The sequence below is a fragment of the Chinchilla lanigera genome, unplaced genomic scaffold (assembly GCF_000276665.1).
Source record: "Chinchilla lanigera isolate Chin_1 unplaced genomic scaffold, ChiLan1.0 scaffold00002, whole genome shotgun sequence".
NCBI classification, from domain to species: Eukaryota; Metazoa; Chordata; class Mammalia; order Rodentia; family Chinchillidae; genus Chinchilla; species Chinchilla lanigera.
Window position 1 is genome coordinate 45,698,326 of NW_004955403.1, and position 16,847 is coordinate 45,715,172.

The window sequence follows — 16,847 nt, forward strand, 5'->3', positions numbered from 1 at the left end:
CCCTGGAGGGCGGCTCCATCGGAGGGAACTCCTCGGTGGATTATGCAACCCGCCCTCTCCGCCCCTCCCACCCCAGCCCAAAGAGAGGTTGCTATGGCTGCAGTGTCTGCCTCCTCCCACCACAAATTCATTTGTTGAAATTTTAACTCCCAAGATGGTATTAGGGTGTGACACCTTTGGGAGGCAATTAGGTCAGGAGAGTGGAGGCTTGTGCATGGGATTAGCGCCTTTATCGAACAGGCTGAGGACCGGGCCTGATGGCACACATCTGCAATCCTAGCTACTTCAGAGGCTGAGGCAGGAGGATCAGAAATTTGAGGCCAGCTTGGGCTACATAGTGAGAACTTGTCTGAAAATAAAAATATGACAACAGCCAGGGATCCCCAGTAGAACCCCCAGTACAAGGGCACGGGGCAATGGAGCTGAGGGAGCTTGTTCCCCTTCCACCATGTGAGGACACAGAAAAAGACAGCTCTCCACTCCCCAGAAGGCAGGCCCTTGGCAGACATCCAATCTGCTGGTGACTTCAGCTTGGACCTCTGCGGTACCTAAGCCATTTGGTCTGTGGAATTTCCTTACGGCAGCCTGGATGGACTAAGACAGGCAGGGCCTCAGGCCATGTGGTTTATTGATGTACATCGCAAGCACAGCACAGGCGGGTGAGACCCCTGCCCAGGAGGACGCTGGACTGGAGAAGGGCATCGGACCACCCCAAGCAATGCCATCCACACAGGGTGGGCAGGGCCTGAGGACCCAAGTCCTCTCTCTCTCTCTCTCCACAAGCCTCCCTGGGGCCCCAGGCCTTCCCACCCTCCCCACGCTCAGCCCAGCTTTTGCCCACACACCCAGGCACAGCCTCCTTGGCCAGCCAGCCCCTCTGTCTCTCATCACACAAATCTAGCTGCTTGTCTGTCATCCCTGTCATTTCTGCGAAAGTCACAGTGGGGTCACCCTCTGCTGCTTCCACCAGCACCTCGCTGGCCGCCCACCCAGCCCCCTTTGCTTGTCTCGGTAAAGGGGTGGGGGCTTACCCTCACCAGCCTCATGACCTGTGCAACAGTAGGAAGAGGTGAAAACAGCCCAGAGAGGGCTTCACCAGGTGTGCCCTAGGGGAATGCTGGGAAGGCCAATAGCCAGTGGACAGGCGAAGGGGCTGGAGTGGCCAAGAGCCCAGTCAGTTCACACCCAGAGCAGAGTGGTCACGGCACCATGGCAGAGCAGGCAAGCAAAGCACACAGCCAGGCAGGGTGCCAGGGCTCTGCGGGTAGCCTTCAGGTCTCTAGTTCCACTTCTCTAGGCCCCATTGAGCGAGGTCCGGCTGAGGCCAGGGTCTCAGGGGTCTCCTTCCCCCTCCTCGACCCCAGTGGCTGCTGTTCCAGACCCCTGCACTCTGTGAGCCCCGGGAAAGTTTTGCTGGGGGATATATTATCTCCAGACAGAAGAAAGGAAAAGCCCAACAGCCCGGGCCCTGAAGCCAGGAGAATAAAGAGGCTCCCTCTCTAGAGAGCAGGGGGACATCTGGAGTGGACAGGTGGAGGAAGGGAGGGACAGCTCTCCCATGCAGGAAGAGGGTTCTCACGGGCAAGGGGCAGCCAGGACATGACAGCGGTGCGGGAGGCTATTTATAGAGGGGAGAGTCCCAGCCTGGAGTGGGAAGCCCCAGGCCCAGCTCAGCAGGGAGGGGGCTCTCTGGGGTGGCCCTGAGTGGGGTGGGTGGGGCTGAGGAGGTGGCGCCCCACAGCTCTCTGCATCTCTCTGGAGGCAGCCAAGCTACATTTTGGGCTTCGCCCTGAGGGGCTTCCCCAGGAGAGCCTGGGGGGCAGGCAGGGCTCTAGCAGATGGAGGCTTGGATAAGGCAAAGAGCAGGAGAAGGAAAGCAAAGGAAAGGAAAGGGGAGTTCTCCAGAAATCCAGCCCACCCATGGACCTCCTGAGGCCGAGAAGCCTTTGCAAGTCTACTGGGCCTGGGCTGGGCCACGCTTACCAAGAAGACCACCCTCGGTTGCTTCCGATGCCAAGGGGTGGGGGTGGGGTGGACAGACGGAGCCAAGGGAGCAGGGCGCAGGGGAGAGAAAGCCAGCTCCCTAAATCTAAGCCACCCTCCTGCCATCTCTCCCTGATCCCCAGCTCCCCAGGAGTCCCTAGCGGCCCACGCTGATGTTGCAGGTCTTGCAGCTGGGGTCTTTCTTGGCATCGGCAGTGGACAGGCTCATGAGCTGGTGCCCACTGATCTCCCCCAGGGTGCCCAGGGACAGGTCGACGGGTTCGGTGTAGATGATCTCCAGGATGAGGTCCTGGGCATGGCGGAAGACCAGCTCCCCGTCCTCCACGCTGCAGGTCAGGAACTTGTTGCAGGCAATGTCCAGGAGGGGCAGGCGGTCACGGCAGAAGCGGTCCCCCAGGGAGCCCTTGGGTGCCAGCACCAGGATGGCATAGTGGTAGGCCGTGTACATACAGTAGAAGTCTGCGAAGTAGAGGTTGGTGCTGGGATTGAAGAGGCGCTGGGCGGGGATCTGGAAGCGCCAGCGACCATAGGGCGAGTCCTGCGGGGGCTGGCCGGTATTGAACTCAGTGTTGCAGCTGAAGAAGACGCCGTGGAGCATGCCGCTGGTGGGGGAGCCATGGCTGCCGCTGTTGTCCTTCAGGTAGGGTTGTAGCATGTTCCCGCAGTGGGTCCTGCCCCCGCAAGGGAAAATGCCCCCAGTTAGCTGGGCTGAGCCTTGACCACCGTGTGTGGTCAAGAAGTCCCAGATGCAAGAGCAGGGGAGGGCCCTGGAGAGGAACTCATTCTGCCCTCTCCTTCCTGAGAAGACAGCTGAACCGGCTACTCCCATCTTTAAAAGCTCTCTGGTGGGGCTTGATCGCGATTAGCAAGAGAGACAGCATCCTGTCTTTCTGGTCCAGCTATCACTTTCCACCTCCTACCACCTTCACAGGTGACGGCCACATCCACTCTCTTGCTTCCATATCTCCGCATCTTGCATTGCTGTTCCCTCTGCCTGGGCTGCCCTCCCAACCTTCACCTCCTGGCTTCACAAACTCTTAATCGTCCTTCAAGGGCTAGCATAGGGGTTCCTCTTTTCTTTCAGGAACATCAAGCACTTATAAATACTCAAAAAAAACTTGGCTGCCTTCTAGATGAAGAAGGATCCTGAATTTTGCTCAATGATTACACATACTTATGACATTAAATCCTTCCCTACTGACCAAGTCTGAGGTTCTGGAAAGGGTGAGCTCTGCTTTAGTCTTTGTGTCCTGGCCTCTTGTAAGGAGCAGGGAACACAGGGACATTCCCTGTCTCTCTCTTTCTTGGTGACAAGGGAGCTTAAATAGAACCCCCGCCTCTGTTCTTCAGTACAGACACTGAAGACCCACGATGCTCCCACTACCTGCCCCAGCTGCCTGTAATGATAAAGACAGTGACAGTTGCAGCCAGCCTGGCCTGGCTTAGAAGGACATAGATGTGAAACAATAGCATCAGACACAGGGGAGGGTAGACAAACCCTGGTCCTGGCTGTTCTGAGTGACGTGTGTCTCACTGGCCTAACCAGCTAACGGAGGACCCTCTGGACCTCAGGATCTTTATCTGTAGGCTGAGGTTATTGGATGAGATCATCAATTTTCAAGCACTCTTGGACTGCAGAACCCTCTTTTTCCCCATGGGGATGTATACATAGGCTGGTCACAGGCAGGTAACATGGAGGCTGCTCTGGCTGGGTGATGCTCTGGCTGACGGTGGGAAGCACCCTGCCGAGATCTCCCCATCCCCAGACCCTCAGCAGCACCCTAAGAGATGTCTCAAGATGCCTCCCTGGAGCCTACAGGGGCCTCAGCACCCAGGTTGAATGCCAGAGAGCTAGGTGCTCCCCAGAACCCTTCAGGCTCGGAACTCATTCTGCATTCTCTTTACCTCCTCCATGGTCTCAGGTCCTGAACTAGAGAGATAGCTGACCCATGCTGGTAGATCTGGTGAAGAAACTCCCTAGGGGGATCAAACTGGGACCTGTTCCTCCGGGTTTGTTAGCTCTGTGCTCTGCCAGGCAGCCCTGTCCCAGGGCTCTTGACCTTCTGTGAACTCAATCCCAAAGCAGTGGTTACTACCGAGCCAGCCTGAAAGGGTGAGGACAGAGGGACCCCGGAGGAAGACCTGGCAGCCAGCGAGAGTGGGGCAACTTGAGACGGCTGGGACAAGAGGAGGAAGAGCTCAGGGAGGAAGGAGAGGTCGCCTACCTGGCATGCTGGAAGTACTCCTTGTGATGGTTGCGGTAGAAGACTGAGAAACGGAGCATGCGGCCGGCGATCTGCTCGGCCTTCTCCTGCAGCTGGGCCAGGTGCTCCTTGGCATAATCTGTGGGAGTGCAGGTGGGGCGAGGTGAGTTAGAGCCAGCTGCAGGATCACAGCCTCGTCCTCTCCCCTGACCCCTGTCTACCCCCGTTGTGCCTGCCAGCTAACCTTGTCCTCGGGAGCAGCAGGGGGAACTACACAGCCGCAGCAGAGGCTTGGACTCAGATTGGAACAAGCCAGCCTGCCTTGGCTGGGAACACAGAATTGTGTGCTAGCTGTCCTCACTGTCTCTACGCCCTCATTGCCAGAGGCTCATGGCTGCCCTGGGTCCACAAAGGGTAGGGGAATGCCCTATGACCATGCCCCGGCCCTAGGGGGCTGTCATCCCAGCCCATGCTCATATGAAAAGATGGACACCAAAGATGGACTTGAGAGGGGTGGATGCAGGGTCCTTCGGGAGGGCCCCTCAAATACAGCAAGTGGATGAATTCTTCTACTATGTGAAAGAATCAGAGAACGGAGCCTGGCCCCGCAATCGTGAATATTAAGGCAGTGACCACAGCCGTTCCTCAGGGCTGGAGCACTGGCTCTGCACTTGAGCCACTCTGGAGAAATGCGGAAGGCTGGTACCAGAGTCAGGAAACTGAGCACCCCACACTCCCCACCCCAGCCTGAGCCTGGGGCTCTGGAGCCCAAGCAGGGCTGCTGCTAGGCTGGACAGCACCTTGGTGCAAACTAGAAAGAGGTGCCCTTTCCTTATTCCTGATGGCTGGGGCGCTTGGTTGGGTGAGAGGAGGGTGGACTGGACTATAGCCACCCCCAGCTCCCAGTTTGAATTAAATGCTCGTGGCATGTGTGGTTCTGTAGAAACCCAGAAGCCCTCTCCACAAGGAGCAGGAGCACTGCTGAGTAAGGTTTGCGGCAGCTCAAGGAGACTTGGGGCACAGACGCTGGCAGAGGATGGAGCCAGCAGCCTCGGAGGCCCTCGGGCAGAGAATGTTCCCTGCCCCTTCCTTGCAACAGGACAGCAATCTGGAGCAGTTCTCATGTGGACACTAAAGGAATGGGATATTGTGGGGCAGGTCCCGGGTCAGCGATGAGCAAGCACACAGAAGGTCAGTGTTTGTTCATGTTTGAATTTACAAGGTAGGCTCTGCTTAGAGAGCTTGCAAGGCCGTCGGATAAGGGCCATTTTTCAGAAAAATGTGATTGTCCCACCAGGTGTTCACTGACAGACCACTGATGAACAAAATGTTGATCAACCTTAAGGAGGAAGGAAATTCTGACATATGCTATGACACCCACACGCCTCAAGGACATTATGCTAAGAGGAATAAACCAGCTCCCAAAAGGACAAACACTGCATGATTCTACTTAGAGGAAGCACCTAGAGTTGTCAAAATCATAGGGATGGGAAGTAGAGTGTTGTGTGCCAAGGCCTGGGGGAAGAGGGAAACAGGAAGTGGTCGTTTAATGGGTAGAGTTTCAGTTTTGCAAGATGGAAAGTTTCTGGAGACTGGCTGGACAACACTGTGAATATACTTAATGCTATTGTGCTGTGCAGTAGAAATGGTCAAGATGATAGGTTTTATGTTGTGTGTTTTACCATGCTTTTAAAAATGTGTGAGACCCCATCCTTTCAGAAAAGTACCTCCACCCCTTCATGGGGGTAGTATTGCCAAGTTGAGCGGTAGTGTCCACATTTGTCCCTCATCAGGAAAAGCCGAGCTGTCTCCCTTCTGGCCCAGGTATAGCCCAGGACCCAGCAGATGGCCATGAGTGTTGGCCCCTGTTGGCCACAACTAAGCCAGATGTGCCAAACAAGCAAGACAGCGATCCAAGAGCCAGGCCTCACCCCCAGTGCAGAACTCCACCGTCTCGCTCCAGCCGGACACCAAGTACTCTCCATCGCTCTGCTTCACGGCTGTCTGCACAGCCACGCTGTACTCTGTGCGGGGGCTCAAGAACCAGTGGCCCCTCACTGTCATGGGCAGTGGCACAGCCTTGGCCACGAGCTTGGTGGGGACATCCTGAGAAGTGGGACATGGGTGGAAAGCCCAGAGTTAATCGAGGGGTCACGTCCCGTCTTGGAATTCTCCCAGAATTCCTACTCCCCAAATCACCTCCCTCCCCCTGCCCCCAGAAGAGGGTCAGTGTTTGGGGGACCCAATATCTCCATGCCCTGGCTGCCATTTTCCTGCAGAAGCAAGCAGGGCTTGGGACTACCACACAGACGCTCCTCCTTCCCATGCTGTTGCCTTGTTCTTTCAGGAACCGAGGGGAGAGGCTACTTGGGAGGAGGTCCCCAAAGTTGAAGGTGTCAAGACCTCCGTTTTTGAGGGAGACTTTGAGAGCTCTGCACACTGCAGTGCTGTCTCCACGGCAACAGCAAATGCTGAGAAGCCGAGGTGGAAGGGAAAATATGCCTTATTCTTTGGGGGGAGGGCCTGCTTCAAGGGGTGGTGTTGAACATTCACATCACCGTGGCAACTGGCCTGCCAAAAGACACCCAGATCAAGAGAGCCAGTTCCAGAGAGCGGGGTAAGTAACCCACACTGAGGCTGGTGTCCTGGGAGCCAGCCTCTCCTCACCTCGTCCCCTGCTTCTCCAGCTGGAGAAGATGTGGGCTTCCTCCCACCCGCCCCCACAGCAGCTTCTCACCCAGGGAAAGGACACGCCCGTGAGGACCTGCTCACATTCCTTTCCTAGACTAACAGCTGGTAACCAGCAGGCGGCCGAGGGGCAGAGTGACAGGACTCGAGGGAAAGCATCGAATCCCTGGCAAAAGGGGCCTGCCCAGCATTGTCCATCCAGCCAACAAGCCTGCTCCCTGAGGCCTGGCCTTGGTCAGAGTTTGAGACGTCATCCATTACCATGTGTGGCACCTTGGGTCCACCCCCTGCCTGGGCACGCGGCCCTGTCTGAAGGCCCAGTTATGGCGCAGATAACAGTGTTCACGCTGTTTCAGGCTGCGAGCCAAACACCACGCAAACATTACTCACGGAATCTTCTCAGCAACCCTCTGAGGGTGGCCGTGATTACTCCCTTCTCACCGGGGAAGGAACTGGAGCCAGGAGAGGTCACATCACTTCCCCAAGCTAACGCAGTTCAGAGAACCTGGGTTCTGATCAGACCTCTGATTCCATCCTGTTTTCCTCGACGTCCATTTTCCCTTTTTTTTTTTTTTCTTCCTTTTTTTTTCCGTACTTGGAATCGAACTCACGACCTTGCACTTGCCAGGCAGGCGCTGTGCCGCTGAGCTAAATCCCCAGCCCCGAGGTCCATTTTCCTATCTCCTTCCAGAACAGGGGCTGGGGAGAGGTGCCGCAGCATCCTCTACTCACCCGGTGCTTGAACTTGTTGGAGTTCTTGTTCTCTTTCTTGTTGAGGTCAATGAAGTAATGGGTGACCCTCTCCAGGTCGCTGTCCTCCATGGCCCAGGAGATGCGGAAGGAGTCGCAGGTGATGTTGTTGATCTCGATGCTGTGGGGGGTGGACAGCAGCTCCATGCTCCCCTCTGGTTCGGCCCCTGTGGGAACTGAGTGTGAGGGGAAATATCAGTGGCTCCCTCCCACCGCAGAGCTTTCTGGAATGGGCAGCGCCCAACATTGCTCGCTAGTCGGATCCTTCAGAACCCAACAAATGCATCTGCTTCATAAATCTGACAGAAAAGATTGCATGGGGAAGACCAGAGTTGAGGGACCTAAGCTGGGGTGGGTGGCCCCTGGGGGCGCTCTGTTTCCTCGGAGGGTCAGCAGAGCAGACGGCACCTGACAGGTGGCAGAGGCAGTGGGAACGCTGCAAATGCTGGGCAGGGACAGATTTGCAGCAGATGGCGCCGAGGAGGGCGGGGGCTCTCAGCCAGCAGGCGTGAAAAGAGAAAGGCTGGGGGTGGAGAGAACGGGTTAGAGGCGGAGAGGAGGCAGGAAGCACCTGCTGGGGGGCTGAGGGCTGGCACTGAGGCAGGGGGCAGATGCTGGCAGCCAAGAGTCCAAGGTGCCAAGACCCTTGGGCTCAGGCCTCTCTCCTCCCTGGGGTTGCTCAGGGAGGGTCCCCGTGATGCAGAGCTGGGAGGACGAGTGCCGGAAAGGTGCCTGTGGATATATTTGTGGTGGACGGGGGTGGTGTGGGCCTCTGCCTGCTTCAAGCTCTCTTTCCACCTATAACTTTTTTGACAATCACTCTCTTTTGGCTGGTCTTCACTTGGCTTTTTAAAATAATTTGTTTTGTTTCAACACTGAGGTCTATTGGGAACCCAAAGGTATGAATAATTTCACAGACATTATCTCACACAGCTCTCATAATAGGTACATACTATTATTATCCCCATTTTACAGATAAGTTAACTGTGCTTGGGGGTGCCTAAGGCCACAGTCAGCAAATGAAGTGTGCTCTGGAGATCAAGCACTTTATCTCTAAGCTTGTGTGGATGTGTGTGTGAGTGTGTATGTTTGTGACATGCGTGGCATGTGGCCATGTGCAGGGCACATATGTTTCTGGCTATTTATTTTTCCTGCTTGCATTGATACCTTTCGGGCAACTGCATTTTCTCTAAACTTCCTCTCCCACTCCTTCAACTCTACCGGACATCTCGTGCCCTCCAGGTGTGGAAGGACTGCACCACCGTCTCTCTCACCTGTCCCTAGCTGGGAAGAGCTGCCTGGCCTCATCTATGGCCTGACCACCACCCCAAGCTCTGGGTGGGGACAGGTGAGGGGGCAGAAGAGGCACACACGTGGGTGGACTTTCTCCAGGGCATCCAGTCTCCTGCTTTCTTGATTCTTTCCTCCGGCTCAGCACCTGGCACAGCTCAGTGCTACCTCCTTCTCTCCTCCCCTTACCCAGGAGCTAGGGGTGAGGGCACCCTGTGCCTGCGAAAACAGGTACTTTATTTTTAGCTTCCCGAAGATCCAGCCCACACTTCCCTGTCAATTAAGCCTGCTACAGAGCCTGGCACCTCTAGATTAACCTGTGGGCTGCCTGGGTGGCAGGTCCTGGGGGAGGCTATGGATGATGGTTCTTACCCACCCTGGGTGTCCCCCAAGTCCTATTTCTTCTTAGCCTCACACCCTACAGTGAGATTCAGTAGCTTCATGCATGGACTCCCATGGTAAGTAAGCATGGGCGTACTACCAAGTCCACCCTAAAATAAAACAGATGGATCTGGGGTTGTGTCCACAACCCTACAATAATAGACCTGTCTGTAATTGAGGGGACAGGTGTGGAGCAGTGGGGAGTTACCATTTCCCCGGATCCTGGCAGGAAGCTCCCAGGAAGATACATGTATGCCCCTTGCGCACACGAACACAGACGCACTCCTACCCGTGTGACGCAGCCTCCACTGGCCCTATGATCAAGCCACTGTTTCTGCCTCGTTTCCTCCTCTTCTCAGAGTCTTCTAGGGATATGGGGTAGCTGTGCGGTGTGTGGGAGCCCCAGACTTGGCAGCTGCTTATCCGTTCTCTCTCCAGTTCTGGGAGAGCTAAGTTGACTCCCGCACCCTAGCCTGAGAGAGAGGTGTCGACTGGCACCAAGAGGGTGGACCAGGGTGGGTGTGAACCCAGCCTCTCGATGGGCAGATGCCTGGGGAAAAGCAGGGTGTGAGCGGCAGGTTGAGGCAACACCCTAGAAACACCCACGCTCCTGTGTGAATCCACCCCGGGCAAGCGTGTACACACCCACACATAGGCAGGCACACACACACACACAAGGGCCAAGGGTGCCCCCCAGCCCCTGCACACACCTCCCCAGCCACCCTCACTCCCGTACTCCCTACCCACCGAGGTACCCCTCCACCTACCTACCTGCGCATTCTAAGTCTGCCCCATGGTTTCTTCCCTCTGCAAACTGTCACCTTCAAGCAGACCCACACATGCTCATGTCCATGGTCTCATGCACACCCACGGGACGAATCCCTCCTTGCAAGCCATATTTGGGGAAAAGAAGAAGCTGCAGGGACCAACATGCATGTGTGCCACCTCCCCAAGGAGGCATGCCACCCACATGCCTGTCTGAGCACACATGTGCATTCACAGGCATTTCAACTCCCCCAGGGGACTCTGGTATTCTCGCTGGAGTCTCCAGGCTCAAAGACAGACTTTGAAAACATGTTTGCGTCTCACCACACTCTGCCAGCCTGATCCTTCACATACCAACAGGTTTGGGCACCTACAAGGGTCTGCCCACGCTTCCCGCCCACCCTGTTCTGGAGTTGTGTCTCCCCACATAGAAAGCGCCTGCTTGCATGTACTCCCTCCACATGTACTCCCACCCACAGGACAAGTGACACGTCCACCCCCTAAATATACTGCCTCGCCGGCCCCCCGCCCACGCCTACCCACAGGCTACAGAGAAGCACTGCCTCCGCACACACGTACCTCACACGTGCAAAAAAGCTATGTTCCTAGACATGCCAGAAGGTGGCTAAGCCCCCACAGGAGCCTAACTCCACGCAGGCACACCTATCTACGCAAGCGGCCTCCGGCCTCCCCGCGAGCATGCACACACACTGTAACACGGTGCCCCTTCCTCAGTCCCATTCAGAAAAGCCACCTGCATGCCACAGGGAAAGCTCCCCCACCCACTGTCCCCGCTGGCACCGCTGACTGCAGCAGAATGGTCACGGGGTAACTAACTGTATCACCCCAGGGACTGGATCCAGCTGTTAAGCCCTTTGCAGAAGGCCATGGGGAGAGGGGACAAGGTCGACTCCTTGGCGATTCAGTTGGGCACCCCGGACAGTGGCAGGTCCCTGGCACCCCCAGCTCTCAGCCTCTCAGGATAGGTAGCAGGATGGCCGGTGGAGGTGGGGGGAGGGCACTCACCTGGCTTTTCCGGGCTCTGCAGAGGAAGACCTGGCAAGGAGGGAAGGGAGGACCTCTGCGTGGATGAGCTCCCCAGGCAGGGAGACAGCGGCCGGACACCTGGGTCACAGGCAGCCGCTCACGCTCGCTCCTCTGCCGGCCGCCAAGGAGGCAGCTTCCATGCCCCACAGGCAGCTCCTTTCTGGCTCCGCAACAAACGGCTGCTGCCCCAGCGACACAATGTTCCCAGCCCAGTCGAGTGTGAGAGTGAAAGAAGAGAGGCAAGAGCAAAATCCAAGCAGCGTGGAGGAGAGAGAGGCAGAGAAGGCGAGAAAGAACGAGCAAACCAGACCGAATCTGGCTCCACCAATGGGATCGGTGGCTGTACAGCGTCAGGTGATAATCAGCAAGCTTGGTTCCTGCTCGCCCAGGCTGGCAGGAGGGGGAGAGGGCAGAGGGTCTCCCAGGGAGCTACACCGACGTCCTTGGAGGCGGCAGCTGTGACTCTGCCACCTTCCCCCCAATCCTCCAGGACAATCAGCCCTCAGAAATCCCTCCAATACACCCCCTACTTGAAAATCTCTGACTTGCATGCAACCCCCAAACTTTAGGAGGCCAGGAGACGGGTGGAGCTTAACTCAGGGCTTGGGCCCCCAAACAAGGATGCTGACTGGGGGAAGAGGAGGGAGGCTATGTAAGGGAAGGGTCCAGATGGGGTGTGTGAGCAGGGGCCCTGTCTCAGTCTTGGTCCCCTCCTGGGGGCCTTTCATGGATGGATAGCTCCATTTTCTTACCAACTCTTATCAGGAGATATCAGCGCCACAGCCCTGGAGACGCCTGAATGTCCAGTGAGAGTCCTCTAGCTGATTAGGCATGCTCAAGGGAAGAAGTTGTAGAGCAGAGAAGGATGCGCAGAGGGAAGAATGTGGAGGTGGGAGGACGCACAGAGCTTCGAGTGTTCCCATCCCAGCCAACCCTCGGGGCTCAGGCAAGCCCAGAGCACCTCAGCCAGACAGAGCAGTATCAGCAGGAGGCTTGTCTGCTACCAAAAACCAGGATCTGTGGGTGCCACCAGAAGAACGCTCAAGGAAACTGGAATCAAGCAGGAAACAGTGACAAAGAGTTTGGGCTGTGATGGAAAGCACAGGCTTCACAGCCAGACAAAAATGGGGACGATGTCTGCTCTCTCGTCGTCATCTTCCAGCTGGGTGACCTTGGACAGACAGATGACGCCACCGCCTTGGAGCTTCGGCTTCTTCACCTGTCAAGTGGGATACTAACACAGGTTTATTGTGATCATGGGATGAGATCACTATGGGACTCGGTTAGCGCTAGGCTTGGCACCGTCAGAGATGTTATCTTTCCCATCGTTATTGGCAGAGTCGGCCTGCAAGGAGCCTGCTGTCTTCCAGAGGAGGAGAAATGGACATTTAGATGATGCAACTAGAGAACAAGGAGCATTCAGTTGGCACTCCATATCCATCTGCAGATCCAACCAATGATTGAAAGACATTTTTAAAAAATTGCATTTGGGGGTGGGGGTTGTTTTGCTTTGTTTCTTGCTTTTGAGACAGTATCTTGCTATGTAGTTCAGGCTGGCCTTGAACTCACTGTATAGCCCAGGCTTGCCTCCAACCCATGATAATCCCCCTCCTCCTGCCTCAGCCTCCCTAGTACTGGGGTTATAGCTGTGTGCTATCACACTTGGTTTGAAATTGCATTTGAAGAGCAGGTCTGTGATAAGAATGCTTGCCTAGCATGCCAGGCAGGCACTTATGCCACTGAGCTATATCCCCAGCCCATTGCCTAGGACTGAAGCCCTCAGGTTCAATCCTCAGCACTACAAAAAAAAAAAAAAAAAAGTGCTTGTACTGAACATGTACAGATTTTTTCTTGTCACTATTCTCTAAAGGACATAGTATAACAACTCCTTACATAGCATTTACATTGTATTAGATATTATAAGTCATTTGAGAATGATTTAAAGTAATGGGAGGATGTCCCAGATTATGTGCAAAAACTACACTATTTTAGGTAAGGGATTTGAGCACCCATGGGTTTCGGTATCCACGAGGATCCTGGAGCCAATCCTCTGTGCACGCTGAGGGATGATGAGAGAACAAACTTCCAGGTACGACTGTCCAGAGGAAACCGTGGAAGAGGAGTGGGGTGGAGGGAAAGCATGGGGACAGCAGATGCCACACAAGTCCAGAGGTGAAGGCTTCAGAGAACAGGAGACACCAAATGAGCGTAAGGGACACATACTGAGAGGGACTTGTGAGCTGCAGACATTGGGGGCCAAGGTTGGAGCAGGCGACAGTGACAGAGAATGAAGAATTCATGATATACAAAGACAAGCAGAAGCCAATCCTGCCTTAGCTGGGCGTGAGAACCCGAGCAAGCCCCGTCAGATCCTGAACCACAGAATGCGGTGTGGCGCGTCACACGCAGGATTAAGTGCTCCCTTGGTCAAACATGACCAGGTCCCGCCCTTCACACACCTACGCTGAGATGCTGAAGCTCAGAAGAGTTGTAGAACAGCATCTCCTGGTTATGAGCAGCACCAGCCATCTGGCCTAAAAACCCTATCCCCAGGACCAGTGGGAGGGGCAATGGGAGCAAAAAGGCAGGGGCTCTGTGACTCAGTTTCCCTTTCTGTGAAAGAAGCCAAGTCCCGCAGCATCTCTGCCTCCCACCTCCTCAGGGTAGCTCTGGAGGCTGCATGAGATCATGTGCCCCAGCCCTTTGAATGCCCCTTTGTTGGCCATGTGCTGGCACCAGCAGACAGTCAGGTGAGGGCCCGGCCCTTCCCGGGCTTGTGCCTCTGCTTGCTTCACAACGAGAACGACGGCTCCTGGTAAGAGCGAAGTCCAGCATGCCAAGTATAGCTAACTCCATAGGAGAACAAACGAAAGTCCTGCGTGATCATTGTAGAATGATGTGAACATCTCACTGTAAAAATTAAGAGAATTACAATCACTTGTTTTCCCACCATTCTTAAGTATGTGAAGGATATATACATAATTCATTAACAGAATGAAAAGGAAGATGAAGCAGTGTTTATAGCCTTTTATCCACACTTTTCAGCTCATCACATGGTCTTTCTTATGGTGTTATTTTATTTTATTTAGTTATGTCTTTGGTTTTTTTTAGATAGGGTCTTGCTGTCTAGTTCAGACTGGCCTTGAACTTGCTTCAATCTTCCTCAACTTCCCAAGTGCTGGGATCACAGGCGTGCACCGCCACCACCACCATGGTGTCATTTTACATTGCTATCTAGCTACTGTTTCATTGTCACTCTTTTTAGGATCCAATCTCCTACTCTTTTATAATTCTTTTTCCCTATGCTAATCAAAATCTCTTTTCACATTCTTATATACTTATGGTAAAAATTAAAAGACATAATGAGCCTTATAGATATATTTTTGGAGACTAAGTCTCACTATGTAGTCTAGGCTGGTCTTGAACTCATTATGTGGCCTAGGCTGGCCTCAAACTCACAGTGATCCTCCTGCCCCAGTCTCCTGAGTGCTGGGATTACAGGCATGTGCCACCATGCCTGGCTTAATGGACCTTATATGAATATTGGTTTAACAAATTATTAAAAAAATTGTTGGATGTGGTGGCACACACGTGTAACCCCAGGATGTGGGAGGCTGAGGCAGGAGGATTGTGAATTTCAGGCCAGCCAGGGCTACCTACTAAGTTCAAAGCCAGCCTGGACTACATAGTGAGATCCTGTCTCAAAAAAAGAAAAACAAAACCAAAACTAAACAAAACCAAATAAAAAATTTGGATATTTGATATTATTTAATATAAACATCTGTAATGATATTATTGTTTTTAAAAATCCTTACCTTTTGTAGATACAGATTGTAATATTTATGGATAAATGATATAATATCTATGATTTGTTTCAAAATAATTTGGAGTACAGGAGTGGGTGGCAGCAGAGATAAAAACAGGAGTAAAAAATAATAATTATTATTAAAGCTGGATATTTTGAGATCCAATAAGTTATTCTTTTTATTTTTGTGTGTAGTTGGAATTTTCCATATTAAATATTATATCTAAGATAGCTACAACTACAATAATAACAAAAATATTTATTAAGCACCAAGACAGCAGCCTTGAGAGGCAGAGTCACTATAATCTCACTTCTTTCTTCTTTTTTTTTTTTTTGCGACAGGATCTCACTATGTAGTGCAGGCAGGCCTTGAAGTCACTTATGTAGCTCAGGCTGGCCTCAAACTCATAGCGATCCTTCTGCCTCAGCCTTCTGAGTGCTAGGATTATAGGTGTGCGCCACCATGGCTGGCTAAAATGATTTTTTTTTTTTTTTTGGTTTTTTTTCAGTACCAGGAATTGAACTCATGACCTTGCGCTTGCCAGGCAGGCACTGTGCCTCTGAGCTAAATCCCCAGCCCCTAAAATTATTTTTAAAAGCAAACATATCTCTAGCATTTACTCTAGTAAAGAATAGAATAATAGTGTTAGCTTTTTAAAAACTTAAATATTTAACTATGTTAAGGCATAGAAATGCTGAATGATACCTTTATGACCTCTGGAAAGCTCTAAGAAAAGCAGCACAAAGGAAATTTTGGGAGGGCAAAAGAAATTTCAAAGGAAAAAGATGGAGAACAATGAGGAGAGAATTGTAAGTCACATGAGAGGGAGGAAGAGTGACAAAGCCATGGCACTGGAAGAGTCCATGAGCAACACTGAAGGGGAAGAACACAATGCAGGAAATACAGGACACCACTGAGTGCCACACGGCAAGGAGCCGGGACAAACGTTTGACATATTGGGTACAAGCCATGGCTTCGAGGGGAAGGCTTCCCTCCACTCACGCACTGTGTATTGGCTACGCTTTTTATGAAGAGCACTGCTTATAGGAAAACTCATAGGTGAGACATAAGAGAACCTAAGTTAAAAAGACTATTTATTTTACATTATTATTGTTATTATTGCCCGCACACGTGTGTGTGTGTGTGTGTGTGTGTGTGTGTGTGTGTGTGGTGCTGGGGATAGAATCCAGGGACTTGTGCATGCCCGGCAAGCACTCTACCTCTGAACTAAATTTCCAGTTCCAAAAATGGCTTTTACATCAGCGGTGCCAAAGTTAAATTACCTCCTGGAAACAATCCACCTTAATTTTTCTAACCCAAGTCCAGATTTGCCACTTGGTTTCACCACAAACTGGAATTCATTCATCCATTGAAAAACATCGGTGCTCACTGTGTAGCAGTGACTTGTTATGGCTGGGATCTAAAACATCTTCCCTCAGCCTCACAGTATTGAAGGTTTGGTTGCCATCTCACGAGATTTGAGGATCTGAATGCATCATGAGGGATTTAACTTCATCTAGTGGGTTAATCCACTGCAGAGCATCACTAACGAGTTTAATAGGAAGTAGTACCTAATTGGATGAGGTAGGTCCCTGTAGCGGGCCTTTGAAGGGTACATCTGGTCCCCTGACCCCTCCTGTTAGGCTGTTTCTCTCTCTTTGCTTCCTGGCTACTATAATTTGAGTAGTTTCCCCCATTAGGCCCTTCCATCAGGCCATTTCTGCCTTGGGACTTAACCCTCCGAAACCATGATTAATGGTTTAATGGGACTTAACCCTCTGAAACAATTAATTCCTTCTCCTTTAAACTGTGGGCATCAGGTATTTTGTCCCAGTGACAAAAATGCTAATACACTCCCCAAAAAGATTCCTCTTCTTCTAGGTCTTTTTTTCAGGTAGAAGAAAGATAAACA

The 16,847-nt window shown here is 52.8% G+C and overlaps 1 protein-coding gene across 6 annotated transcripts; it reads right to left on the reverse strand.

Annotated features, from left to right (window-relative positions):
• Positions 1 to 610: 610 nt before the first annotated feature.
• On the reverse strand, positions 611 to 12,596 carry Phyhip (phytanoyl-CoA 2-hydroxylase interacting protein). Of its 6 annotated transcripts, XM_013513796.1 has the most exons (6): positions 10,089 to 10,202; positions 9,607 to 9,867; positions 7,629 to 7,822; positions 6,140 to 6,314; positions 4,230 to 4,347; positions 611 to 2,675 (listed from the first exon to the last, which is right to left on the reverse strand). In XM_013513796.1, the coding sequence occupies exons 3-6, from the start codon at positions 7,791 to 7,793 to the stop codon at positions 2,141 to 2,143; spliced, it is 993 nt and encodes a 330-aa protein (XP_013369250.1). In that variant the 5' UTR covers positions 7,794 to 7,822; positions 9,607 to 9,867; positions 10,089 to 10,202; the 3' UTR covers positions 611 to 2,140. The 6 variants fall into 6 exon arrangements, with proteins under 6 accessions (XP_013369250.1, XP_013369254.1, XP_005373710.1 ...); XM_013513800.1 differs by lacking the exons at positions 9,607 to 9,867; positions 10,089 to 10,202 and adding an exon at positions 11,882 to 12,596; XM_005373653.2 differs by lacking the exons at positions 9,607 to 9,867; positions 10,089 to 10,202 and adding an exon at positions 11,109 to 11,863 and having other exon boundaries at positions 7,629 to 7,813.
• Positions 12,597 to 16,847: the final 4,251 nt, after the last annotated feature.